This window comes from Leptosomus discolor, chromosome 6 (assembly GCF_034619465.1).
Source record: "Leptosomus discolor isolate bLepDis1 chromosome 6, bLepDis1.hap2, whole genome shotgun sequence".
In the NCBI taxonomy this organism is placed as follows: Eukaryota; Metazoa; Chordata; class Aves; order Leptosomiformes; family Leptosomidae; genus Leptosomus; species Leptosomus discolor.
Genome location: NC_141396.1, coordinates 2,742,453 through 2,764,745, shown reverse-complemented (window position 1 = coordinate 2,764,745; position 22,293 = coordinate 2,742,453). Strand labels below are relative to the sequence as shown.

At 41.9% G+C, this 22,293-nt stretch overlaps 1 protein-coding gene across 2 annotated transcripts; it reads left to right on the top strand.

Moving 5' to 3' along the window:
• The first annotated feature begins 452 nt into the window (after window positions 1–452).
• On the top strand, window positions 453–20,732 carry MKI67 (marker of proliferation Ki-67). Of its 2 annotated transcripts, none has more exons than XM_086467204.1 (15): window positions 453–544; window positions 1,970–2,051; window positions 2,133–2,248; window positions 2,758–2,827; window positions 3,734–3,812; window positions 5,714–7,222; window positions 7,526–7,763; window positions 8,492–8,913; window positions 10,700–10,815; window positions 11,049–11,220; window positions 11,309–11,443; window positions 12,880–14,213; window positions 15,321–15,384; window positions 15,961–19,053; window positions 20,581–20,732. In XM_086467204.1, the coding sequence occupies exons 1-15, from the start codon at window positions 453–455 to the stop codon at window positions 20,730–20,732; spliced, it is 7,674 nt and encodes a 2,557-aa protein (XP_086323330.1). The 2 variants fall into 2 exon arrangements, with proteins under 2 accessions (XP_086323330.1, XP_086323331.1); XM_086467205.1 differs by having other exon boundaries at window positions 7,526–7,764; window positions 8,514–8,913; window positions 15,321–15,396; window positions 15,973–19,053.
• Window positions 20,733–22,293: the final 1,561 nt, after the last annotated feature.

The following is a 22,293-nucleotide window of genomic DNA, read 5'->3' as shown; positions in this document are numbered from 1 at the left end:
CGTAGATTGAGGTGAGGCGGAGCGACTGTTGGCGTGAAAATGGTTTTAAGTGGCTTACGGGATGAAATACAGCACGTGTTGGCCCTGAATCTTTGCAAAGGCTCTGGTGGGTGGCACAAAGCCTGTTGCACGCGTGAAAGTAGCATAAGGGCATTTTCCTGAGCGTGTGATGGCTGCTGGTGCCACCCTGTATGAGCTCCAGCTTCTGCAGATGTTTTCGCCTCGCTGTGTGTGATCACGGTGGTTGCTCGCAGTCGATAGTTCCCAGTTTTCTACCCAGGCAAGCGCGTGTGAACGGCACCGAGATTCTCCTGCTGTGTGTTGGAAAAATGTCTCTTGAACAGAAGTTAAGAAAAAAATAATTAGTTGATTTATTTTTGTAAATACGTAACGCATTGTTTGGATGAGTAATTTTGGCGTTTTTTTGTAGGTAAGATTCCTTACGTTTGAAGATGCCGCTCTTTGGGAATGTTGTTGTAATTAAACGCAACGGGACTGATGGAATTAGTTTTCCACTCACTGCAAGTTCTTGTTTATTTGGAAGGTGAGGATTAGCTGAGTGCTTACATGCCTTGAAATACTGTTAGTGATATTTTTCCTGCAGATCGTGTCTTTTAATACGTATTTGCAAAAGTAAATGTATGTTTGTCTGTGAAAAATGTCCAGGGGAGGGAAGGTGATATTTGACTAAGGTTAATTGCAAGACTAGAAGACTGAACTTAATTTTTGTTACTGCTTTTTATCCTTTCCTTGCCAGAGCCACTTCTTTCTGGCCAAAGGAAATCTGGGAAAGGGGTTAAAAGTAGTACACAGTTGACAAGGAAGTGACGGTATCCTTTTATCCAGTTGGCTAGTGCAGAGAAGCGAGGTACCTGGCTTGTGTTCGACCATCTTTGTTACATCAGTGGTGATCTCCTTTTTTTTTAAATGTGTTTTTTTTTTTTTTTTTGTGCTCCGAAACCTCAGTAATGGAATACATCAGCCAATATCTAGAATTAAACGTTAATAAGAACTTACACCTCCTCCTGTAGTCTTGAAACTGCTTTGACTTATACAGTTGAGTGTTGGGTTTTGAGCTTAATCCAGCTGTTTACATTAAAAGATACAACTGTTGTATCTGAACAGTTTATGTGAAGACTGGACTAGACCACCTGGCTATAAATAGGCTTCAAATAAAATGTTTGTAATTCTCTTGAAGTAGATCTGTTCAGCACTTTACTGACTGGTAGATATCTTAAATACCTAATTATACAGCCCGGAATCAGATTGCATAGTGAAAGTCTATGGGAAGCCCTCCAGTGCCGGTAGCGCTGTTCTTGGGCATCACCAGAGCCGCTCAGCCAGGCGGCACGTCCTGGTACGAACACCAGTTCCTGCCAGCTGCCTCGATGGGAGGTGCTGGTACCCCTGGTGTGACAGCTGGCGCTTTCGCTGCCAAAGCCCCCCGGCGTGTCAAAGGCTTTAGGCACGGGCTGGGAAGGAAGGGAAGCCCGTGCGCTCAGCAGCGGGGCTTGCGCTTGCTGGCAGCTCGCGGGAGGTCACGGTGGCTGTGCGGGTGGGACCGGGGCGGGGCTGGTAACAAGTGCTGAAAAGCACGTGCTGGCGTGTTCTGAGAGTATCCCACACGTCTTGGGCAACTTGCAAGTTGGGAAACACTAATCTGAAACCACCAGATACCTGTTGCAGACTTGTCTCTGCTTGTTCTGAACTGGTTTTTCCTTAATTTGGGTATTTTATATATTTTTTTTTTCTAATAGGGATTCTCTGATGTACAAGTGTGAGCTCCTGTTATTTTTCACTGCAGTTGGAAGACTTGGGTTGTTCATTTTCTTCATGTCCCCAGATTTAAGAAAGTATCGTGCTGCTGTACTATTATTAGCTGAGAAGTTGGGAAATCACCTAATTCTCTAGCAGTCAGATTTTCCTGTTTCTGTGTGTCTTGAAACTCCAATTGTCTCTTCACCCACAGGAGAACAGAATGTGATATTCGCATCCAGTTGCCTCAGGTCTCCAAAGAACATTGTAAAATTGAAGTGAATGAAAACAAGGAGGTGAGAGAAACGTATTTTAATGACACAGGCGTCGCGTGGTTGCGTCTCATCAGCCTACTGAAATGTTTGTTTTCTTTTTAGGCAATATTGACTAATTTAAGTACAGCGAATCCCACGCAGCTGAATGGTAGCTGTTTTCAGCAACCCGTGCCTCTGAAACATGGAGATGTCTTGACTATCATTGATCGTTCTTTCAGGTACGTGCCAACGACAAACCCTTAACGCCTCCATCCCAGAGCGTGTCCTGCAGCCGGGCAATGCAGAGAGCTCTGGGGAACCAGGCTCTTGCTGCTGGGGGAAGATAGAGCAGATGGCTGTAGATCGATGGGGAAAACTAAAATGTCCTTTTAGCATCTTCAGAAACGGCAGTTAATCTCGTTTATTTTGTATTTCCTTACAATGTCTTACAGACTTTCTTCAGAAGGCAGGGCTGCTTAAAGATTTTGGTTTTATCATTTTTATATTACGTTAAGTTAAACCAATAAAGATAGAATTGTCTAGAGAGCTCATTTTGATTTTTATTTCAAGGGTAGTAATTTTTAGGGGGAAATTTAGAAGTATTTTGATGTAGGTAAAGCCTTTAAAAGTGAGGTGTGTGTATTGATGGGAGCGGACAACTATCGCTAGGTTGTTTCTCTTTAATAATGGGAATTCAGTCATCAGCTTTTTGACAAAAAATGGTTGTCTTTTTAAATATTTCTTCCAGATTTGAATATCCTCTCCAATCAACTCCAAGAAAGAGGAGCTCTAGACCTTCAAAAGATGAAACACTGCAGGTAACTTTGTGGCCATAGTCTTATCTATTACAAGTACGTTGGTGTTAGTAGCAATACAGTATTCTGTCTCTTTGTTCTCTTTCTAGTCAGGTATAGATTTTTTCAGCCATTGACTATCATTCTGTTGAAAAATACAAATAAACTTCAGATGAACACTTAAAAAAATTAATAATTTATTAATTTTAGACTTGCCAGTTTCTGGTAATAGATACCTAATGGTCTACGATGTTACTAATACAGGTAAGCTATTAAAAATTAATCATCGGCTTTTTCGAAGAGAGGATGGGATGCAGGAGCTGCAGAGTAGAGACATTGGATATCCTTGTACTTTAAGTGGGGAAGTTTGCCCTAGAGAATGAGCGTTCTTTTTTTTAAAAAATAATCGGTTGTTCCACGAGCTGGGACGCTGATGTGTTGTTGGAATTTATAAATATCAAACTAAGCCTATCTTTTTAATAATTTATTTTCATTAGTTCCTATTTTTGTTCTCAGCAAAGTTTTCTCCCTTAAAGGGGATAGTGTTAGTCTCCGAGTACTGTGGCTATTGTAAGATTTGTTTTATTTTTTTTCTGTTGTAGTTCTCTTATTTAAATAAAAATTTTCCACTGGGTTTGGTAAGAAGGTGAGGTTCAAAGGTGCTTGTCAATATTCTTATGCTACAGCTGCTTTTAGAGCTAATAATTTTAAAGATAAAGCAACACTTAAACTCTTGCTATATAGGGCCCTAAATGCAGATCGGTCAACGTTCTTAAATTTTGAAATATTGTAGGATTTCATTCCAATACTTTTAAGCCTGTTTAGTAAACTATATGCATTCTTTTGTAAATCTAGTTCTTTTCAACGTACAGTTGAAAGCTAAACTGTAACATCTTTGTTGCTCTGCTGTAATATTGTACAAATTTACAGGTTCTTCATGTTCAGCAGGTGGCAGAAGTGGAATTGTTACGCAACCAAACTCCAGGATCTAAAAGTCTTCAAGCTTCAGGTTGGTACCTGTTTTATGGGGGCTTTTATTTCCTCCTTCTCCCTTAACTGCATTTATTCTTAGCAGAGAGGGAAAAACAAGGTTGAAAAAGAGCTAAAGAAATGTGTTTTAAGACTTTTCAGTCTGAGTACAATCCACCTTGCTATGTCAGTGTCCTGTCTCATCACGCTTAGGTGCTGTGTTTTACCAGAGCTGAGTCCTGCCAGGAGAGATCAGTTTAATCACATGCTGACAAACGGGCGGTAACAGTTAGCCTGGAATTGGCAAAATCCACTTCTAGGGCTTTAAGTGATTTGTGCAAATTCAGTCTACGAAGATTATAGCTCAGTACCCGAGCTGTGCCAATGCAGTACACATGTCAGTCAAAACTGCTGTGTGCAACAGTTGCCTGTTACGTTTTCCTTTTGGGCGGCATCGAACAAGTACAATGTGGCAAATTCACCTTCGTGATTGAAATTTAACTTGCTGCTGGCCTAGAATACAGCTAGATCCCTTTTGAGCAAATATTGCATTATTTCATATAGTCTTTCCTAATAAGACATTGAAACAGGTGTAATTTTGGAGATACATAGGAAAGGTTAATTTTGCTGAATGAAATAAACATTTACAGTAGCCATTTCATGTGGACCCAGTAAAAATCTTCCAGCGCTACTAAATCTGGGTAGTTATAGACCAACAGCCTGGTTAAATGTCAGGGCTTCCCCTTCCCATCCTTCTTGTCTTCCATAATGCTGATTTTCATGGGAAGATACAAGGTTTGTTTGATGGAGGCTATTTATCTGCGGGCAGGTTTCATTTTTGTGAACAATTGTTTGCTCCAGCGCAAAACCCCCGGGCTGTTTCCACGTGTTCCGTTTCAGCGGGTGGTTGTGAGCGCATCAGGATTCCCAGGATTCGGGTGACAGGTTCCCCAACGCTGTCCTACGATACTACAGCCTTTGCTTTGTCGTTCCATCAGCTTTAAGGGAACGACTTGTCAGCTCGGTTAAAAAAAAATATGATGTACTTGTTTGCGGTTAGGTAAAAGCTCTCATAGAAATGGAATTTCCTTTTCTTTCCCATCTCTCTCTCTCTCTTCCCTACCCCCTCCACTCTTTTCCCCTTTCCTAGAAGATAACTGACAGGCTTTTCCTTGTGTGTCAGAGTCTCTACCTTCGTCTTTACGTGGATGATTTCCCATCACAATTAAGAGAAGTTAAGGTGTATCAGCCTTTGTTCGGCAGACCTTCGCGCTGACGCAGCGTTGAGAAATAGACCTTGCATCCGCGTAGGTGTACGCAAGGACTCGGCTCCTTGTGGCTTGAAAAGGCACCGCCTCTCAGCTGAGCTCTGGCAGCCTGAGTGTGCCCCTTGCTCATGGAAAACGGGGACCTCAGGCCCCCTTGGGTGCAGTTTCCGGATGGCAGCGCCCGTGCAGGCGCTCGCTGGGTCTCAGCTGGGAAGCGGCAGCTCTGCTTTCTTGGCTGGCTTGACCCCACTGAAGCGTTGCCGCAACCCACACGAAGTGGCCCCTGTGTAAACGCAGGGCAAAAACCGCCCTGAAAGGCTGTTTAGTTCTGTGCTCGTGGGTTTGTCTTGTGGCAGCCCTGAAAGGTGTCTGTGAGCCCTTGATTCCGAAGGGAAATGGAAGCGTGAAATACCAAGTGCCTTGCCTGAATGTGGGATAAATTCCAGTTTACAACGTAAACTTTGACTTTTAGATACTATTGCTTCTATTATGAGAGGAATTGTTACTGTTAACAGAGCTGTAGTTATAGTACTGTATCCTGAACGCTGCTTGACCATCTCGGTAGAGGAAAGGAAGGCATTTTTATCCCTATTTATGGGGATAAAATCCTATTTGTGGTTCTGCAGTTTTTAAGTAGCTGCATCCTTTTTGTTTTGCTTTGCTTACTTTGTAGATAATGCTGAGCGTGAAGAAAAAAATGCTGGTGAAAGTAAACAAAGTACGGCGGAAAATATTTCCAAAGCTTTACCCACCAAACTCCAAACACCCAAGTCTTCACACAGAATGCATCAATTTAATAAACAGCAAAATGAAATGTCTCCCTTTAGTAAACTCTATGAAAAAGTGAAACGTGAGATTAATGTGAAAAAACTTCTGCAAGAGGGAAAAGTGTCTCGACAAGCTGCGAAAGATGATGGTAAGAGTGTTCTGCTAGCCCCAAGTGCTCCAATGTCATCATCGGGTTGTCTTAATGATCTGGGAAGCCGGACTAAAGAGGAAGAAGGAGGCAGAAGCGAAAGCATTGAGGAGTGTAAAATAACTACAAGTCAAGAAGCAATCGGTTCAGAACTTAACCCGATCTCAGCTGTAGGAAGTGCTTCCAAGAAGAGTTTTACCAGAAGCCCTCGAACTTCTGCTCCAAAGGAGGTGTCAAGAGAGAGCAGTGGAAGTCATCACGTGCAGGATCATAAGGAGCCAAGTACACCAAGCAAACCGAAAGGTGCTGAAGCTGCAACTAAACCCAGCAAAAAGGATGATGGAAATGCAGCATTTTCACTGCGGCAGTGCTCTATAGAATGCTTGGGTTTTGCAGACAAAGTACGCGGCCCTGTAACAGCACTGGATAGACTAGCACAAACAACAAACGTGGCAAATGTTTCTGAAGTGGAGAAATACGTTCTGTCTTTACCAACATCCAGATGGAAGGGTCCTCGGTCTCGTTTCACGTCGCCTACTACAGAAAATAGTGGAATGAATCCTGTGAGAACCGACACTCCAACAATTCGACAATGTGTGTCATTGAAACTTAAATCTTTTTCAGAAATTTTAGCTGAAACTCAAAGGGAAGATTCGGTGTGCAGCGGTGATAGCCTCGACCAACTGTCTTTGGCAGAAAGTAAAGGCTTAAAACAAAGACGAAATAGTAAACAACACACACCAGGGAAACCTGTAAAAGAAGGAGCGCTGGGAGAAACTTGCGATCAGGCAAACTTTGTTAACTCCAAAGAGGGACGTCCTGAAACTCCTGCTGCTTTGCCTAATCCCACGAGTCCCAGCAGAAATAACAGGCAAAGTAAAGAATTTTCAAACAAAAGTGTCCTTTCAGAGACACCGGCTTCAGGAGCGTTGACGCCAGACCTGGCATCTCCTGCTGATCAGAAATCCGACTCTGGAAGACCAAGGGGGAAGCGCAGGACCTCTGGACCGGTGATGGCAAAAGCATTGGAGAAGAATGGTGTTGAAGATCATCACGATCAGACTACAGAGAGAAAAGACAGTGGAACTAAAGACGAGCTGGCCACGAAGGGGTATCGTCAGGAGCAAGGTCTGGAGGATGCCGGTGTTATAAGACCTCGTAGGTTGTCATCAAAGAGAAGGTCTTCTGGAAGTACCGCCACACCGAAAGGCAGCGAGGCTGTCTCAGAAACGAGCAGTTCTGCCCTGTTGGCTGGAGAAGAATCAGGTAAATGTGTTGACTCCCCTGCCTCGCTGGTTTTGTTTTGGGGAAATTCTCGTGGCGTTTTTGTGAGAGTTTTTCCACTTGTTGCTGACACATTAGTTCTGAAATATTTATCATGTAGTTATATTTGGCCATAAAAACGCACAATAATATGTATAAAAGTGAAATCTATTTCTCTTTAAGGTAAGTTACCTTCTGATACGTTTCCAACTTGAAAATGCCTGAGTAAGCCCCGTTTTCCATTCTGGTTTAAATGTTGACTTGGATTCTTGGATATATAGAAATGTTTTCAATTGTTATTTTTAGGCAAGACAAAAAGGATCTCTCAGAAGAGGAAAAGTGGTGATTTGTTACTTCAGACTTTAGGAAAAAGAAAGAGAGTGTCTTTTGGTGGTCATCTAAGTCCAGAACTTTTTGATAAAAGTTTGCCTCCCAACTCGCCCGTTAAAAGAGGGGCGACTCCAGCCAGACTGAGCGTGCCGTTTGGAAACTCGCCACGTGCAGTTCTGAAAAAGGCTCAGGGGCTGAAGCACTCTGCAGCCCAGGTAAGACTAATCAAGCTGCTAAGACAATTGACATGAACAAAATTTATAAATCCTAAGACTTCTAAAAATGAATTAAAAATGAGTAGTAAGCCTCGTTAGCTGTGTGTTGGGAAATGGAAACTTTAGTTGTGAATTAAAATTGTATTTGAAATCAGCAGATTTGAATCAGAATTCTTTTAAAATTCTCCGTTGTAGGAAAGGGCCCAGCTTACCCTTTATACCTACCTGCCTTCATACAGGAGGTGTGTTTTTATTCACCTCACGTGCTGTTGCTCATTCTCATGCGTGTGTGGGAGAACGTTTCTGTATGCTTGTGCTCCGCAGCAGCGTCTACAAGCTCCATTTTGCTGTAAATAACAGAACACAAGCCAGTAGTTTGGCGGCAACCTGCTGCCACCTGGTTTGGTGAAAGCATTTGCTGTTGATTTAAACCAGTTAGAACGTGTGTAGTGTACTTGATGTGATCGAAACTTTTGAATAAGGTAGAATAATAAATTCAGTTAATTTATTCAACTGAATTTGCGCATGTCTTTTGAGACTGTTTTGACATTTAAAAGTTGTTACAAGTTTGTTTTCAGAGAATTAACATTTAAGGCTTTTTCAAATGATTTGATGGTATTTGGTATTTTATATTGCTGTATTTACTTGTCAGAGGTGTAGATGAGCATTTGTAGTTCAGCCATGTGCAGTAACATTTTCGCTTTATGTGGTTTTTTTCTTTCTACCCGGAACTTCCTGAACACTTGCAGAAAGAAAAAATGTCACCAAAAAATTTGCCAGCCCGGAAGTCCCCAGCGGCCTCATCCCCGGGCTCTGGGAAGGCAACGCCTGATTTTACTTTAGGCTCTCCAGCCCCTTACACCAAAGGACGTTTCTCCGTTTCTCTTGTCACGATGCCGTTACCGATTGCAGAAGAGAACGATGCTGTGGTGGAAGATGTGAATACAAAGGAGAAAAGCGGTGCCCGAGTGAGATCACCTAAACCTTCTCGTGTTGATCAAGATGGTAAAGCCTTTTTAACGGCTACACCTGACAGATTAAGAAATGCCCAGCTTGCTCTGAAGGTCACTCCCATGAAGAGGAGAAGCGGGGCTGTAGCCGTTATCAACGCAAAAAGGAGGAGTGGGGCTTCTAGTGCCAACTTACTAGGTTTGTTTCAGCAGTTAATTTTTAATATTGCTTTAAAATAAGACTGCAGTAGGGCTGTTATTTCGTTGTGCAGAGGCCACTGAATGCGTGGCACATCTTCTGATGGTTGTTGGGCTCGTTGGAAACAACTGGGAGTTGCAAGGTCCTACATTCGGTCATATTCATAAAGCAAATTACTAAAACATATATAAAACTATTTAGAACACAAATCTTAATGTTCAGAAGTTGAAAAATGGTAGAATTAAGGTTCTCTCGGCAAGGTTAGTTTCAGTAGTGATCCTTCGAGTCCAAGCAGTATTGACCCAAATCAAATTGCATCAGTTAGAACAATTTTGGTTTGAAAATGTGCACTTTGTAGCAATCTAGCTTCAGTTTGCTTTCTTTGTTACTCTCTTTATATGCTGTTCCCAACTTTTGTCCACTGGACTGCACTGATCTGTTGACAGGGGTATATAACAGATACCATGAAAAAATAGAATGATAACTGGGTGTTAGTTTGAATATTGTGAAGTCGAATGTTTGAATTGGGTATTGAAATGGTTTGAAATCATTTCGACAGTATTGGAAACTTTATGATAGCGGAGCTCTGGTTCTTGAATCTTTTGTCTCTGAAGAAAGTTTCAAGAAAGGTGTCTTTGTCGTCTGTTTTCCTAAGTTAAATCAATCTGACTTTTCCAAAGTCAAATTTGGAGCTTCCCATCAACGCCACCATTCACTCAGGAATTTTTGCTGCTCTTTACTATCTCCTACTTTGTATCATCGTTTTAAAGTTTTGAACTACATACTACATGCAGTGTCCCAAGGGTGATCTCGTTATTACATGATGAGATAAAATCACAAGCCTTCACAATCGTTCCTGGGTAATTCAGCTGAAAGTGGTATTAGTCTTTTGAGTGAAATGGGTGCAGGTTAGGTTTTTCTTCGTGGCTCTTTTTTAAAGTTCTTTTTATTTACAGACTTTCCCCAGCTTGCGCAGCAATTCTGACAAAAGAATAATACCCTTTTCTTCAGCAACAGCATTCCCCTTTTTATCTCTACTTAAAAAATAATCATTTCTTTTACAAAATCCCTGTCTTCTCATGGCCTATTTCTGAAGTAAATGAGGCAGATGTCCTCCTAACTTACAGCTTGATTTATGACACAGCTGTAACCAGTTCCCCGATTCCTCTGCTGTGCACAGAGTGATGCTGTGATAAAGGTAACCTTGCCTTGGGAATCTTCAGAGTATGTTACAAGGAAAAGGTGATGTAACAGAAATTATGGGAGGTCTGTGTAGATCTAAATGCTGTATAAGCTGGCTATGAAATTCCTTGGGAGGGTGGTGAAAGAAAAGCTGGATATGTTTCACTTAGAAGTCATTTCTCTGATGTTAAATCTTGTGTCCCACCAGGGAAAAGTTGAGGTATAATAATGAAAAAGACTGAAAGGGTCATGGCAAGTTTCTGTTGGGAAGAATTAGATACTTACAAAAAGAGTGAGGACAGAATTGGGTCAGCATTCAGTTCTAGGATCTAACATCTGTTTGGCACAATATGAAGTTTTTTGTTGTGGAAAGCCATACTGGGTACTCGGACTCTTCGTTAAACTTCAACTGAAAGTGAAATCTTCCATCTTCCAAGTGAAAGTGTTTCACAGAGCACTTCAGTAGAGGGGCTGTCAGATGATACAATCACCACTTTCCTCTGCTCAACTGCAGCAAATCTACTGGATCCAAAGAAATAATTCTGAACTTCCATTTATATATCTGAGAATTAAAGTGGGGTTTGGTTTTTTTTTTTCGTTCTAGTTGCGAGATCTTGGGCAGACGTGGTAAAATTAGGTGTTGCAAGACCACAGTCAAAGACTGTTAAAAGAAGTGCCCAAAAAGGAAAATCCCTGAAGAAGACAACCCAGTTGCCAAAGGTATGTATTCTTGCTCTTTTTTCATGTTTCGTTTGGTTGGTTTTGCATAACCACAAAAAAGCTTTTAGGTATTTTGCTACAGAAGCGGCAAGCTTTTGGGGTTTTAGGATGATGTTAGATGGCTGTTGATGTCTTTGTTACAGCATATAAGAAATGCAGATTTTTATATAAAAGGAATCTGTTTACTATCTTTTTACTATCTTTTTTTGTTTGTTTTTCTTTCCCATCTGCAGACTCCAGAAAGAAAAATAAAAGGTCATTTCAGTACAGGTCATGCAGAGTCACCTGCTACAATAGTTGTAGGTAGAGCATATTCCACCACAGTCAGAACGGCTGGACAGGTCCCTAAAGTGGTGAAAAATCCTGTCTTGAAGCTCAACATGAACATGGATGAAAGCTTCACAGGTACGTTTCTAAAGTCCGTTGCTCACTCTGCCAGCTGTGTAGTTCTTTTGTCAAAGCTTATGCTTGTTTCTCTGAATATCATTTATAGGAGTGACTGAAATGTTTCAAACTCCGGAAAACAAGAGTGGAAAACCATTACCTTTGGTCCCTGTTCAGAGGATGGATTTTACACCACCATGTACTGCAGCAGAAATCTCTGAATTGCACACACCTGAAGAATGTGGTAGGTTTGTTATCTGAAAAGAAAAGAAATGTTGAGGTGTATTTAGGGGATAGCGGTGTTTGAGACGGTGAATAGCCTCAGCCTAGGCAGACTTGATTGTGATGAAGCATCTGGCAACACAGAAAAGGAACTGTTGATTTTTATCCTGTTGTAAAAGACGTTTTTGTAGTTCCAGTTACTTTTTGAGTAGGTGTTATTTTCTCGTTCGTTCTGTTTGGTGTGAAACTTCAAAATGTTGAAGTATTGTTTCAGGCAAATTGTGCCCTGAAGCGTGGCACTTCCTTAATTGGTTGTCTGTGGATATGGCTAAATCCAGTGACAAAGCTTCATGGCAGGGAGAGCTGGTTGTGTAATCTTCCAGAAAAAGTTATTTAAAATTTTTTAGGAAGTTTGTAAATATTTGTATTAAGATGGTACTTTGTGTGTCTCTTGCTCATAACCTTGCGTACCAGTCACTGTGTCCCTGTATAACTCAGAATTCTTGAAATTAAAATTCTGTTTTCCTGAGGATTTAGCAAAACCTGGCATCTACTGAAACATCAAGAAAAATCAAGAATAAATCCTCCAGTATTTAAAATAGTAATAATGGTTGAAATGTATTTTTGGTTTGTTTCAGATGTTGAGGAACATAGGCTTTGGTGTAACAAACCTTGTTATAAGTTCAGAAGGGAGTCCAGTATAAAGTGCTTACTTTGAAAGGAAGAACTAGTAGAATGATCCTCATCCATGTCAAGATGTCTGTTAATAATCCTGTTAATTAGTGCTTTCCTTAAATCAGTGAGCAAGCAAGCCCTTAATCGTATATTCTATAGGCATTGATCCTTTTGTATGTCATGAATCTTTTGGTTTCATGATTTAGGGAACACACATTGAAAAATCTAGTTTATTTATTTTATTTTATTTTTTATGATGCTGTTAGTCCTATGGCTTAGTTTTAGATAGTCCTGCGAGGAACAGAGAGTTGGACTCGATGATCATTATGGGTCCCTTCCAACTTGAGATATTTTATGGTTCTACAATACAAATTTTGCAAAAATCTGTTGTCATTTTTTTTCTTCCTTGGTATTGGAAATGTCAAATGTGTTTTTTAATGTGAAAATTTATAATTTATGGCTGGTATTGCTTCAAAACACAATAGAGTTTGCAATAAAACACTTCCACCACTAGAAATTTCAGGGACAACACAAAACATCAATATTTGTATCAGATTAACTAAGAAAAAATAATCCCATTTTTTACAGTCCTTTGTTTAAATGTGTTCTGTGCCTTGTAGAAGCTAATTACCAAATCAATTGTTGATGCACGTTTTTGGATTTTGGTTTGTAGAAGACTCTTGTCTGTTTGAATCCATTTTACTTACTTATACAGCAATTGGAATGCTTGGGTTTTCTGCTTGATTCTTTTTACAAATTACCTAAATCTACTGCTTATTTCAGGAGAGATGATGGTGTCACCATTAAATAGTTCAGATGCTTCAGAACAGAAACAAGATAGTCCAGGCATTTGTTGCTTTCTGAGAGGGGAGTATCGAGAATCTATCTTCAATGCAGTATCCACAGAAACTCCTGAAAAAAGAAAAGCTATGCTGGAAGAAAATATTGGTGTGGATAGTTTGTCAATAATTCCAGAAAAACAAGCATCTCGGGTGAAATCAGGAAGTAGGAGGAGGACTCCAAAGCAGAAGATGGAGCCTGTAGAGGCTTTGTCGGGCGTCAAGCGGCTCATGAAGACCCCAAAGCAGAAGATGGAGCCTGTAGAGGCTTTGTCGGGCGTCAAGCGGCTCATGAAGACTCCAAAGCAGAAATCGGAGCCTGTAGAGGCTTTGTCGGGCGTCAAGCGGCTCATGAAGACTCCAAAGCAGAAATCGGAGCCTGTAGAGGCTTTGTCGGGCGTCAAGCGGCTCATGAAGACCCCAAAGCAGAAGATGGAGCCTGTAGAGGCTTTGTCGGGCGTCAAGCGGCTCATGAAGACCCCAAAGCAGAAGATGGAGCCTGTAGAGGCTTTGTCGGGCGTCAAGCGGCTCCTGAGGACCCCGAAGCAGAAATCGGAGCCTGTAGAGGCTTTGTCGGGCGTCAAGCGTCTCATGAGGACCCCGAAGCAAAGATCAGAGCCTGTGGAGGCTTTGTCGGGCGTCAAGCGGCTCATGAGGACCCCAAAGCAAAGATCAGAGCCTGTGGAGGATCTGTCGGGCATCAAGCGGCTCCTGAGGACCCCGAAGCAGAAGTCGGAGCCTGTGGAGGCTTTGTCGGGCGTCAAACGGCTCATGAGGACCCCAAAGCAAAGATCAGAGCCTGTAGAGGATTTGTCGGGCATCAAGCGGCTCCTGAGGACCCCGAAGCAGAAGTCGGAGCCGGTCGAGGTCCTGTCAGGCATCAAGCAGCTCCTGAGGACCCCACAGCAAGAGTTGGAACCTATCGCAGATGAAATTGCCTTTAGAAGATTGCTGAAGACACCGGTACAGAAAAGGGGAGCAGTAAACGATGTGTCAGATGTTAATCTAATCGAGAAAACTCCAAAGCTGAAATATCCACCAGTAGAAGACATGATTGGGGTCAGCCGTATTTTCCAGACACCAAAAGAAAAAGCTGAACCCGTAGAAGATGTATATGGTATTAGTAGATTAGTGAAGACTCCGCGAGAGAAGCATCAACCAGTTGATGATTTTGTGGGTCTGCAAAGGCTTATGGCAGAACCCAAACAGAAACGATCCGATTTTGAAGTGGACTATGCTGGAGTTACAGAAATGTTTGATACACCAGAGGAAATTAAGGTAAAATACTTTTCCTTAGCTTTTGGAAGGAATGTATTTAGACTTTGAGGCCTGCGGTTGAAATGAATCCTTAGGCCTCCTACAGCACTTCAGGTATGTCATGCCTGTATCCTCTGGAGGGAAAGATACCTCCTAGAAAGGCACCTCCTGTTGATTTGAAAACTGGGAAGATGGCAATCTTTTTCTCCACGGTAGCTTTGTCCAGGTGAATGCCCCCCAGCGAGGAGATGTAGCTTATGAATTTGAATCTGAGCACTTTTTTTCTGGTCGCTTGTTCCTGTTGCGGTTAAAGCGCCCTTTAAATCGCTTACAAACTATCAACAAGTATTTTCTCAGCCTTCCTTTTTACAAGCAAGGCGTAAGGTTGTTTGGTACATCTGCTTCATATGCTATAAGTTAAATTTTGAGCTCTCTTTTTCTTTGCACATCCAAAGTGTTGAGCGTTCGACAAAGCACGTTACCCTGTGGTCAGTTGCTTGCCCCTCAGCCTTTCACTCGTTGCTTCCTGAATGGCTGCCTCCTTTACGGAGGTAACTTTAGCGCTGTACAGTTGCCTGTGTTCATCTGTATTTTCTTGGAAGGAACCCTGCCTCAGTGGTTCCTGAGGTTGCTCTGGGTTACCTTCTGACCTTATAATCCACAGCTTCATCACTCTTGTCATTTGTGGATTTTATTAGTATTGTTTTTTATGTTCCTTCCCAGATCCATAGGTAAAATGTCGAGTATCACTGAGCTTGGTGCTCATCGGTGTAGAACTACAATAAACCACTACAAAATACTCAAATGATTCAGCTTCAGTACCCCAAATTCCTTTAGACTTTTCAGCTGATTTAATCAATACTTTTTTTAACTCTATGCAGCGTTTTGTTACCTTTCACTTGAAAATCTGCTATACTAGTTCAGATGGCGAGTATTAAGTTTGATGTGTTTCTGTGCTAACATCAAATGCACGGATGCAGTTACAAAACTAAGTTGATTACCTTTTTAGAGAAAAGTGTTTGACAAGACTTTTTTTCAGCTGTTACTGTACTTAATTTTGTATTGGCTGGCTCCATTATTTCTCGTCCTGTCAGATGTGCACTTACTGATTGTTGTTTATTCCCTTAGGTCGGATCAGTAAATGTTACGGATTCTAAGCAACAAGATACTGCACCTCCTTCTGCTAATTCCAGTCATAGTTATGGTAAGTAGAAATACTTTTGCTTTAACTGGATGAATAATGAATATACAAAGTAACATGTGTTATTGTGACGTTTTAACATACGTTTTAGAAATTCAAAAATACGTAGTACGACGCGTGCATAGCTCATGGAATTTGTGGGGTCATCCATAATGAACGCCAGGTGCTGGAATTCTATCGATGTGGAAGTAGCGGTGTAGTAGTTTGTTGGTGTGGTAATATTGGCATGTCCAAACATACCACCGTAAAAAACCTGATGTTAAGCTCTACTTAAAATTATCTTTGTTTGCAAAGACTTTCAAGAACGTAGCTTAAACCTGTGAATGCCACCTGCCAACTAAACATCTTTGATCAGAAGGCTGGTCTTTAATCTAGGAGTTGGTTAAAATAATTATTTGTTTTGTTTTGGTTTGCTTTTTTTTAAATTAAGAATATTAAGTGTGATTTGTTTGGCCAAGATGACTATGTTAGGAAAATCAAAACTCACAGTTTCTTTGATCAGGCCTAGTAATGTGTAACTTCTGTGCTCTTTTCTATGTAAAAACTTTGAATGGGTGGGAAAAAAAGCCCCTATTTCAGAAGATAAAGGAAATATTTCGCACGGTGAAGATTCTCAACAGAAGGAATCGACCAGTGAAGACCAGTCTACCCAGAGACCAACAAGGGGCAGATCAAGGAAAAGAGTACATCCCGCTTCAACAGAGCAGTGTGAAAAGGACTTAAATTTAAAGGAACTGCAAAGTCTGGGAGAAAAGAGTACCCGAGAGGTGATGGGAGAGATCAGTACTTCAACTTCAGTAGCTAAAAACGAAGGAAGAGGAAGGACAGCAAACCGTCGCATACAGGAAGAAAATGTTTCAGAGCACCCTGATCCAGAAAAAGATGAAATTGTTTCACCTGTGGAACCACATGGAGCTACTCAAAGACCAGGAAGAAGCAGAAGGAAAGAACCGAAGGAGCTGAAACATCCAAGTGAGAATTTTGAGTCTTGTGGCAGAGATTCTTCAGTGCTACGAAAAGAACTTGCAAATATGAAACAGACTTTGCAGGAGTGTGGCATCAGTGTCGTGTTAGAAACTGAAGAGGATCCAACCATAAAGGCAGTAAGTGTATCTAGTAGCGTCCAAAATGAGAATTGTCAAGGGCAAACAGATGTAAAAAAACCTGAAAACAAATCTGATGAAGGTGGTGTAGAAGACAGTGAAGAAATGCTTCTGTCACCTCAGAAGAGGTCTAGAAGGGTAAAAAGAGTAGAAAACGCAGAACCGCTGATTCCATCTAAAAGAGGAAGAAGAGCTGGAAATGAACAAGCTTCTTCAGAGGACCTTAATAGGACAACACGGAGGCTTCGTAAAGACCCATCAGCAAAGACGATAGAAAGAAACGAACAGACTTGTGACAAAGACACTGAGACTGGCACAGCGGAAGAATCTGAAAATGGAACAAAAGTTGAAATAAAGGTAACAGAGAAAAGAGTGAAGTCTTTAAGAAGTGCTGGAAAGCACTCAGCTGAAGTAAAAGCAGACATTTGTGGGATGGCACTTGAAAATACACAAAACGTTCAGAAAACTGAGGAAACTTCAGCTGAAACTGGTACTGAAACACAGTCGCAGATCAAAAATAGGATTAAAGTATCTCAGGGAGACAAAAGAGAAAATGCTCAGGAAAATAGAACAGAGGCATCTCAAAGATTAGAGGCAGAGTCACCTGGAGAGGTGAACAAAATGCCAGGTACTGCGCTGAACTTGGAAGCAAACGGAAGTGCAGTACAGGAAACGAACAGAACTAGAAACAGGAGAGGCAAAAATGACTCTTTGGAGAAAAAGACTGACGAATTTACCAAATATGTAAATGACCTAGAACAGATTACTCCCCAACTCAAGTCAGAAACAGAAATGGATGAAGCCTCTCTCAAAGATTCTTTGAGCTCTGGTGGTGTCAAGAACACGCACCAAGTCACGAAGGACCAGAACAACCCGACTGGCCCATCAGGACCTGCTGCAAGCAGTGACAGTCTCGCTCATAGCCGTCAAAAGCGGACAAGAAACGAGCAGGGAATACTTAAACCAAACCAAACTGAAATCCTGCAAGAGAATCGAGCACAACAAAACGGAACAGCAGCTAGAGGAGGCAGAGGTAGAAAAGTGAATTTTGAACTTGAGGAAGCCAGTTCCCAAGCAGTTGAAGGCCAAAGGAGTTTACCCGGCGATGACAAAGGAATGACTTACAAAGATGGTCAACACGAGACTTCAGAAAATCCTTCTTCACAAGTGAGGAGGAGCAGAAGAAGGCAAATTGATTCCATTCCACAAATAGCTTGTTCTACTTTGGAAAAACAAACATTAATTGCAGATCATGGGACAGATGAGGCTTGTGTAAAAGAGCAAGATTCAGCTTTGGAAGCTACTCCCTCTTCAACAGAAAACAATGCACTGAGACGAGGTAAAAGACAAGAGGTTACTGCAGCGTCACAAACATCTAGATCTCTTTCCATCAGAAGAAGACGTGGGTTGCTGGAAGGTGATGATAAAAAGATGACTGAGAGAGAAGATCAAAATCCAGCTTTGGGAAATGAAAGTTTGCAGGCAAAAGCAAACGCGTCAGTGAGGGACAAAAGGAAAAACACTGATCTGGCAGCAGAGGCAGGAGGTTCATCTCTCCAGAGAAAACGTGGCTTGTCAGAACCTGGTGCTAAAGAGGAGGGTGCTAATGAAGAACAAAATACGCCTTTGGAAACAGTGTCCTGTGCAAAAGAGAAGCCGTTAGGAAGGGCCAGAAGGAAGGAAACTGCTCTGGCATCGCACACAACTAATTACATGTCCCTTAGAGGAAAACATGGCTTGCCAGCAGATAGCGGTAAAGAAGCAGCTCCCAAAGAAGATCAAAATGTTCCATTAGAAACTTCTGATTCATCTGTAAAAGAAAATGAACAGAGAAAAGGCAGAAAGAAAGAAATTGACCTCTTGTTAGAAGCCACAAATTTTGTTCAGGGGAAACGAGGCTTATCGAAAGACAGTGGTAGAAAGAACAATTGTGAGGAAGCGAAAAAGCTGATTTTGGAAAAATCTACTTCCCAAGAAAAAATGGATCTTTCAAAAGGGAACTCAAAGCAAAAGGTCACTTCACTGGCTGTTAGTTCCACCTTGCTTCAAGGTTTGCCGGAAGATGGCAAGAAGGAAACTCCTGAAGAGCAACAGAGTATACCTGTGGAAGCAGCTCCATCTGCCGAAGAAAATCCATCAAGAGCGGGCAGGAAGAAAACCATTTCTTCCAAATCTGAAGAGACTAGTTCCACTCTTCTCAGGGAAAAACCCGACTCGCCCAAAGATACAGGTCAAAATAGGATTCATAAAGAAGGTGAGGAAACATCTCTAGAAATTCATTCGTCCCAGGGGAAAACGAGGCGATTGAGGAATAAAAGGAGAAAGATAGAATTCGCATCAGAGGCAGCTACTTCTCTCTGTAAAAACAGCGACCTGCCAGAACATGGTAACGCTTCGGGAGCTCGGAATGCGTGTTTGACATCCACTGGTTCTGAAAAAAGTAATCAGTCTGGAAAAGGAGAGGAGGTTAACCCTGCACAACGGGCAGCTTCCGCTTCTCGCAAAAGGAAATGTCAGTTGCCAGCAGACGACTTGGCCTCCAAAAAATTAAAATCAGGTGAGGCATGAATTTGCTTTCTTTTTCTGAAGTATAGCTCAGTTATTTATCGATGTAACAACAGCGTGTACGAAATTCTAGTATTACTGTGGGCTGCCGTGCTCCCATATGGATGGAGAGTAGGTCTTGGGTATAGCAAGGCTTAAGTAAGTAGAGTCTGTGCTGTCGTACAGAAACAACGTTTTTGCAAAGTAGAAGGGATTAGTTTTATGGAATATCACTTTTTCTTCCTCTGTCGGGATATTCAGATGTCTTTGTGCTCTTCTATAATATATCCTCTCTCAATCCATAACAATAAATTGTAGTTTTAGAGTAAATACAGTGACTAAGTTACATGCAGAAGGCGTTACTGGCAGCACGCGATAATCGCACGCTTGTAGCACCCAGCGTTCATCTTGGGTTTTCCTAGATACCATCCAAGCTCCCGCTTTTGTACCTGTAGGTTTTGGAGGACCTTTACTAGTCACCAGCTGCCTTTTGAAGTTGGTGCTAGAAGGGCTCGAAGCTGTGTCTGAGCTAAAAAGACACAAAAGTCCCACATGTCTCTGGTTTCCTCCTGTACTCTTTTGCTTTCCCCAAGCCAACTCCTGCTGCACACACCTAAAATATTCCCTGGAATTTTCACCCTGATGTGATGTAGCTTTAAAAACTACCACGATGCAATTAGAAAGTATTATCAGATAAGTGTGTGCAAATGGAATAGTGATGAATCTTTAGGGCTGCGTATTGAAGAATTTCCTGCCAAATTGTGTTAAAAACCTCGTTGTGATTTGGCCACGCCCTTCGTTTCGTTTCTCTTTGGCTCTTTCCCTTTCCTGGTGCATGTACTTACCCTCATAGAACACGTCCGTCTCGGTTGCCATGTATCTGTCCTGGCTTCTTGAGTTGCCTTTTGTTTCACTTGCTGGTTCCCGTTTCTGGATGGTGCTGGATGTCCCTGCCAAAGGAATGATCTCGTCTTTCTGGTGCTTTGCTACCTGCCTGGGTAGTCTCTCTTCCAGGGAGGTCATCCTTCCCCACACGGGTGTTAGTGACAGTTGGTATGTCTGGTGCTTGGGTTGATGCTTATCTCTTGGAGCAGCTGAACTTTCTGTGCTGTCTAGATCCCTACGTAAGTGTCTAGTCGTTACAGTTAAAAGCCTGACTTTCTGGGTTTATCTGCACCCCGAAACAGCTACTACATATTCATTTTTGCAGGATTTTTCTTTGGTGTTGGATGTGTTTTAGTTTTATATATCAGTAGAAGGAATTTTAGCGAAAATGGTAGCTAATTGGTTTTGGTGCTCTCATTAATGTTAACCTACTTTCAGAAATAGCTGGAAGTCCTCAGGGATCTATCTTAAAGGATATTGGATGTGCAGAAGTATGGGGTTTGTAACTGGTTTGTTGAATTCATAGATGTAGTCTTTGGAATGTAGTCGTGAGGGACATTTCCTTTAAAAACGATGTAACCGAAAGACTGAATTTTGTATGAACTGTTTGATTTGTGATACAAATTTACAGTTAATTTTCTTTGTGTACAAATAGAGAACGATGAAAATAGATCGCTACAAAGAGGAAAAAGAAACAAAACTAAAGAAGAACGTGGCAAAGAGGGTGTAAGGGCTACTCGGACTGCTGGAGGGACGGACAGGAGGACGAGATCTAGCATGAGAACAAGTTCAAGAACAAGAAAGTAGTCCTAGTTGTCACAACCAGTTTTTAAATCAATTCAGTGACTGAAATTGCGGGGTTTTAATGTGAATTGATTTGCACTCAGATTTTGTAAAGCCATCACTGAATTACGGTATTATCAAAATACACTTTTAATGTGTTTATAAATACAGCGTAGGTATCTGTTTTAATAGATTTGTCTGTGTGTAGTGATTCCTAAACCATGGGGTGCTGGGGCAAAACTGCAAATGTAAAAATAAATCTTTTTGTAACAGTTTCTATCCCCTCTTTTCTGCGGATCAGTCAGGAAGCCATATTATGTTACTGCCAGTTTAATTGTAAGCTATTTTCTGCTTAAATTTTTATGTGCTTAAGTCTTACTTTTCATTACAGTTCTGTAAATACTCTTTAAAAAAAAAAGCTATAGATGTGTTAGCAGAGCGATTATGCTGGAATTTTGTTTATTTTTTTTTAAAAAAAAAACCCACCCTTAAGTTCATTGTGCTGAAAAGTGCAGATTTGTAAGTCATTAAATTTGTAAACAATTTGGGACTTGTGTGCTTTGTGTTCTTAAGAACGGTTACGGATGCGTAATGACTACTGTCCTCTTAAGAGCTTATCTCAAAGGTGCTCTCTTCCTAGCCTCCTGGCATGTTTTTGGACGCGTCCTGTGCGTCTTCTGCGGCGCAGGCGCCTGTAAACGCGGCCGGATTGTGCAGCCCTCCCGTGTGCCGGTGAGCGGTGGTGAAGGGAGGCGGGAGGAGTGAGCGCGCGGAGTTGGGATGCCGCCCCTCTTCACGGAGCTGCGGATGTGGGGCGGCTGGGGGACCGTTTGTCGAGATCGGCGTGTGGCTAATGGCAGCGTGCGGCTAGTGGCAGCGTGCACTTGTCTTCAGGGCTGGTGGCTCCCTTTTACTGTATTCGGTGCAGAAAGGGAGAACTTTCCTCTAGGGCACCTGGCTTCTCGGCGGTTTGAAGATACGAATTAAAAGCCGATGTTTTCGTGTCAGCTAGGAGGAGTCATGGATGTTTCTACAGAAGGGCAGTTGGATGCTACGTTTGGATATTGTCGGCTCTTTTTGGGAAAGATAATGAACGGCCCTTTCTTCAGGTGAGTTCATGGTTGTTCTCTTTCTTCAAAACAGTCAGATGAGGGAAGGAGTGCGTTGGATGCTCTCCAGGTGTTCAGAGCTCAGATGCGATGTGATATTAAGACTTAATTTAGGTGGGGTTTTTAATATGTGGAATGTGCTGTGTCCATATCCATAGTTTTTTTTTGAATGCTTTGGGCATTTTGTCCTGTTACAATACCCTTGTTTTTACTAGTGTGTAGATTTTAAGACACTGTAGATCTAGCCATATTTTCAAATTGGTTCCGTTGTCTCCTGCATGTGTTTGTTCCACCTTAGTTACAGGCTTTCCACTGACCAGGGCTGGTGGATGGTCTGTCCCTCTCAACATAGTAGCACCCCCCCAAGCCCTGTTGGCGATTAGAGTCGGCACTTGATGATGGTTATTTGCTTTAGGATTGAGGAGTCTTTTCTCCAGCTTTGATTTCAGCCTTCCAGACGTGAGGAGCACTTTGAC